Consider the following 5928-nt stretch of genomic DNA (forward strand, 5'->3'; position numbering starts at 1 on the left):
TGTGATCAGACGTTCAACAACAGCCATGTGAGGATACAAATGACTATGATAGAGAAGACAATAAGATTGGGGGATGGGGGAAGATTTGTAGATTCGGGTTTGATGTGATTGGCTGAATGTTTGCACAGAAATTCAGAAAACCGTATTTGACAAATATGTCTAATTAAAGGAGAACTATGAGGGGGGGAGGGGAGGGTGCTTTCCACTCCCCTCATAGTTCTAGCCGACCTGTGACAATGAGACTGTCGCAGGTCGGCTCAGTAGATCGGGAGGTGAGAGAACACATACCGGGTTCGCTCACCTCTCGATCAGGTATACTGAGCCTACGGTGACGGGAGGACGCTAGTTTGTGTACTCCCGTTACCCTAAGGCCCCGTTCATATTGCGCGATTCGCAAATCGCGCGTTTGTCACGTGATTTGTATGTTGCGCGATATCGCGCAAATGCTTGCATTGAGCAAGCGAGAATCGCGGCAAAATCCGCTCCAAAAAGGGTCCTGCTGTAGCGACACACGACCCGCGACAGCAGGACCCTTTGCCCCATTGAGATGCAGTGAAGAGCGATATCGCGCGGTAAATAGCCGCAATATCGCGGGAATTACAGCGCGATAAATCGCTCAATGTGAACGGGGCCTAAGGAGAACTATGGGGAAAAGCCCTGACACCATAGTTCTCCTTTAAGGAAACAATTTGCGTCAGTAGAAGGGCGGATACCTCATTGGGAAAGAGATCGCTACATGGGCCGGTCTCAGGACCCTTCACAGCATTGGCGTGGGACGAGATTCAAATCTTTATTCGTTCATCAGCGGATTACAAAGAGAACAACGCTGCAAAGTGTACGCCAGCAAACATCCAATACACATCTGTGATTCACATCAGTGAATTGTTTCATCTGACAGGATATGTAACTCTGACCACTTATGTGACTCGTACACCCCTGCCAGAGAATACAGTAAGGAGGGTGACACCACTTTCTCTGTTGGAGTTAAGGAATATAGTAGTGTCACAGCCCCGCCCACAACCTGCTTAGTGAATGAGCAGCAACGCACTAATGAGTCCTCGGCTTGGCTCATTCCTCATGTTGGCACATGTGCATGCAGCTGATTGGCTTCTAGTGCTGCCCCTCCCACGCCCAGGCTGAGCACTGCTGTGCGGAGTATAACAGAGGCCGATATAATTACAGATTTGGCTACTTCTGCTAGCTGTGTAAGGAATACACAAGTGAAATATATACACACAGAGGCTGGAAGTACCTCCGCTGACCTCGCACCGTGTCCTGGAAGCAGAAAACCACACAGTCCACAGCCACCCCAATGCCCGCTCTGACTTACCTTAGACAGTGGCAGGACCAGGAAAGCTCCGCCCCCGCTGGCCTCCACCACAATGGCCAGGAACTTGGGGTTGACGGCACAGAAGTTGGAGTCCCAGGTGTTCTGCGACACGCGGATGTCATCGTAGCACTGGTCGCCTTTCACCGGTTGGCCAAAGACATGGCGGAACTTGCTGGTGCGGACAACTTTCCGGCTCATGGTGAGGGCTGCGGGCAGGGGAAGAAGAGCAAGATAAGTGATTGATGGAGGGAGATGAAGACACTTGGCCTAATCTATGTTTACTGAGGTCCTGAATAAGAACTACGTGTTACCTCACAGCCTCTAAATCTTCAATGGTAAGAAGTGGTTGGGTAGGAGAATGGACTTAGAGGAGGACAAGTGACTTGGAGGATAAGTGACCTGAAAGAGTATAAGTGACCTGGAGGAGGAGAGGAGACCTGGAGGAGAAGAATGACCTGGAGAAGAACTTGGAGGAGAATTGATCTGAAAATGACATAGTAATTAAGGGAGGAGAAGTGACCTGGAAGAGTATAGGTGACCTGGAGGAGAAGAGGTGACCTGCAGGAGAAGAGGTGATCTGGAGGAGGAGATGTGATATGGAGAAGAGGTGACCTGCAGGAGAAGAGGTGATCTGGAGGAGGAGATGTGATATGGAGGAGAGGTGACCTGGAGAAGGAAAAGAAACCTAGAGAAAAATAAATGACCTGGACGAGGAGAGGTGATGAGGAGAACTGACCTGGAGATAGAGAAGTGTCCTGAAGAAGAGGAAAGTGGCCTGGAGGAGGAGATGTGACCTAAAGGAGGAGGAGATGTGACCTGGAGGAGGAGATGTGACCTAAAGGAGGAGGAGAGGAGAAATGGCCTGGAGGAGGAGAGGTGACCTAAAGGAGGAGGAGAGGTGAAGAGGAGAAGTGACCTGGAAGAGGAGAGGTGACCTAAAGGAGGAGAAGTGACCTGGAGGAGGGGATGTGACCTAAAGGAGGAGAAGTGACCTGGAGGAGGAGATGTGACCTAAAGGTGGAGGAGAGGAGAAATGGCCTGGAGGAGGAAAGGTGACCTAAAGGAGGAGAAGTGACCTGGAGGAGGAGATGTGACCTAAAGGTGGAGGAAAGGAGAAGTGACCCGGAGGAGGAGAGGTGACCCAAAGGAGGAGAAGTTACCTGGAGGAGGAGATGTGATCTAAAGGAGGAGGAGAGGGGAGGAGGAGAAGTGACCAGGATGTGGAAAAGGTGACCTGGAGAAAGAAAAGTGACTTGGAAGAGGAGAAGTGATCTAGAGGAGAAGAGGTGACCTGGAGAAGAAGGAGAATCGACAGCAGTAGGAAAGACCTGGAGAAGGAGAAGTGAAGTGTCCTGGAGGAGATACCTGGAGTCAGACATGGATGGGGGAGAATTACCCTTGAAAAGTGGCCTGGAAGAGAAGAAGGGATTTGGAGAAGTGATCTGGGCAGGACGTCCTCAGAGATGCCAGATGCCCCCTGTTAAGAAACCTGGGGCAGAAGGAGGGCAGGTAACTGAATATTGCAGGGAGGCTGTTTTGTGGCACAGTGGAGGCTAGAATGCCCCCCTCCCCATTATGTTCTGTGGACGCGGCCAATCAGATTCTTGCTGTGTATGGCAGAAAAGTCTTAGGTAACCGATATACTTCCCTCTGAACCAGACAAAAGCGACTCTTTATATAAATACACTGAGACGAGGCCGGGAATGTGGAAGTGCGGACTGCGGGCAGACTAACACATTATTTTTTCCCAATTCTTAGAGTTCTTCTTTAAATATGGCCGAGCAGTGACAGTTGGGTCCGTTTGGTTGCCGTGGGTAACTGCTCTTTATACGGTGGCGTCCCCGGGTGGCAGAAGGGGCCCCGGGCTCGGTTGGGGCGACTGATAGAAGGCCGTAGACAGGCGGAGAGGAAAGTGACAACCTCCCAGAGAAAGCAGAAGAGAGAAGTGACGGAGATCACACAGAGCAAAATCAGAGGCAGGAGATTGTGATCAGCAAATGTGGCATGAGCCCCTAGGGTCACATGGTTGGCATCAGAACACTGGCTGATGGTCCCTGATTTCGGGGGGGACAATATGAGGCTCTGTAAAGTCACACCAGGATATTTGTCTTTCAGTCTGAGGTCTTCTGCTCTATCAAGTCTTCTTTCTCTGTCCAGTTGCTGATTTCTATTACAGCAAATCCCCCTTGAAGCAGAATCCCAACAGCACCGTGGAGCAGGTTATAGATGCGATGTCGGCTTTCTACATTCACGCCGAGTAGCCGGCAGTGGAAAACCATCTAACTCCGAGACCACTGTATAATTCTCTGATCCACCGGGAGTCCGAATGGTGAGAACCACCAGAGCCAACTCTGTATGACACACCAACGTCTGAACCCTGAACTTGGCAGAAACCTATTCGGTCATCTGATTCGAGGACCGGCGCTGACTTTTCTTACATTTCCTTTGAAGATAATCTACTGGCAGCGTTTAACATTCATAAACAATGTTCCGGTGATGAAGCAGCATTCCTCCCCCCCCCATGACAATATCCCTTTACAAGTCATATCACTTCTTTATAACATGGGGCGATGTGATCCCTCTGTGTAACAGGAGAGATATCACCCCCTTATATCATCAGATGTTACAAATCATATTACAGCTTTATAATGTGAGATGATAACCCTCATCATCCTACCGCATTATAACACCAGACCGGACATTATAATAGAATACGTCATGTTACCCCTTAGACTAGATGTTGCATTAGCACTTTATACCATCAAATATTATATTTCTCCTTTTATGACATTATAGGATCTCAGGACAGGGGGAACCACAAATTTGTTGTGTTGAGATCTACTTTTCAAATGACGAGCTACATGAAACCTCGCTCTCTCTCCTGGCTGTCTCTCCCCTCTCTCTCCTGGCTGTCTCTCCTAGCTCTCTCTCCTGGCTGTCTCTCCTCACTCTCTCCTGGCTGTCTCTCCTGCTGTCTCTCTCCTGGCTGTCTCTCCTGCTGTCTCTCTCCCCTGGCTTTCTCGCCCCACTCTCTCTCCTGGCTGTCTCTCCTCTCTCTCCCCGCTCTCTCCCCTGGCTGTCTCTCCCCACTCTCTCTCCTGGCTGTCTCTCCTGGCTGTCTCTCCTGCTGTCTCTCTTCCCTGGCTTTCTCTCCCCACTCTCTCTCTCCTGGCTGTCTCTCCTCTCTCTCTCTCTCCCCGCTCTCTCTCCCCGCTCTCTCTCCTGGCTCACCTTGCTGTATTTTGCTGTGTACACTAATATTCTTTGATGTAATACATAGCACTACAACCCCCAGTATCCTCCAGAAAGGTGTCGGGGAGCTCGGCTCAGCAGACTCGGGCTGATAGGTAATCATGTGCGCACAGCGAGATAAATATACCAACATGGAATAAAGGGGCCGCCCTCCCCCCCCCCTTCCTGATCCACCAGCATCAGCTCTGAGAGCTACTCATAGATCACCATCTACCTAATGGGCACCCCTGATGTAAGGGGATCAGAAGGATTAGTGCTCTCCTGTTGCAGAAAATGGAACCGTCCTTTATAAGGGGGTTTCATGCCTTCCTCTGGATCCTCGGGGGGTGTACAGGGTCCTGTATATGGAGGTTTCCAGTTCATTTTTTCATTTTTTATATATTGGTTGAACTCCTCCATGGAGTCTCTTTTCCAATCTATGTAACAATGTAACTTCCGCTTTATAACATTGGACTAGACATGATAACATGCAGTATGATATGTCATATTACCCCTTTATACCTTTATAATACCTCTGTAGGGCATTAGGTGCGTTCTATTACCCCTTTATAACTCTAGACACTATAATACCTCTTTATGACATTAGGGGTTACATATTGTATATATAACAACATATTGTATACTGTATTACCTTTGTGATAACATCATAAAGGGGTATTATGATATGTATTAGGTGTTCTATTCCCGCTTTATGACCCTACACTAGACATTATAATAGAATACATGTCACATTACCCCTTTTATAACTCTAGACTAGACACCATAATACCGCTTTATGCCAATAGGCGTTCTATTACCCCTTTATAATACCTCCTTATGCCAATAGGCGTTCTATTACCCCTTTATAATACCTCCTTATGCCAATAGGCGTTCTATTACCCCTTTATAATACCTCCTTATGCCAATAGGCGTTCTATTACCCCTTTATAATACCTCCTTATGCCAATAGGCGTTCTATTACCCCTTTATAATACCTCCTTATGCCAATAGGCGTTCTATTACTCCTTTATAATACCTCCTTATGCCAATAGGCGTTCTATTACTCCTTTATAATACCTCCTTATGATGTTAGCTGTTTTATTCCTGCTTCATGACCTATGTCCTACTACCCCTTTATAAACACTCTTTATGACATTAGGTGTTCTATTACCCCTTTATGTCTCTAGACATTATAATACCCCGTTATCATGACACGTCTTATGACCTCTTCATGACATTAGACGTTTGCCGGCTGCTGCTCTGCGATCACTTTGTTGCGCCCCCAATTATTGGCAGCACCGGAGCCCCAACCACCCCAGATCACCCTCTGTGTGCCAGGCCGGGTTACATGCTGTGATGGCAGAAGT

The 5928-nt window shown here is 48.3% G+C and overlaps 1 protein-coding gene across 2 annotated transcripts in view; it reads right to left on the reverse strand.

The window, feature by feature from the left end:
- CORO1A (coronin 1A) overlaps nucleotides 1-5928 on the reverse strand; it is a 21015-nt gene that overhangs the window by 14594 nt on the left and 493 nt on the right. For both annotated transcript variants that reach the window (XM_018559092.1, XM_018559090.1), the window contains exon 2: nucleotides 1331-1536. In XM_018559092.1, coding sequence (XP_018414594.1) covers nucleotides 1331-1528 — 198 coding nt within the window. In that variant the 5' untranslated portion in view covers nucleotides 1529-1536. The remainder of the gene's footprint in view (nucleotides 1-1330; nucleotides 1537-5928) is intronic.

Source organism: Nanorana parkeri, unplaced genomic scaffold, assembly GCF_000935625.1.
Source record: "Nanorana parkeri isolate BGI_ZX_2015 unplaced genomic scaffold, ASM93562v1 scaffold379, whole genome shotgun sequence".
NCBI classification, from domain to species: Eukaryota; Metazoa; Chordata; class Amphibia; order Anura; family Dicroglossidae; genus Nanorana; species Nanorana parkeri.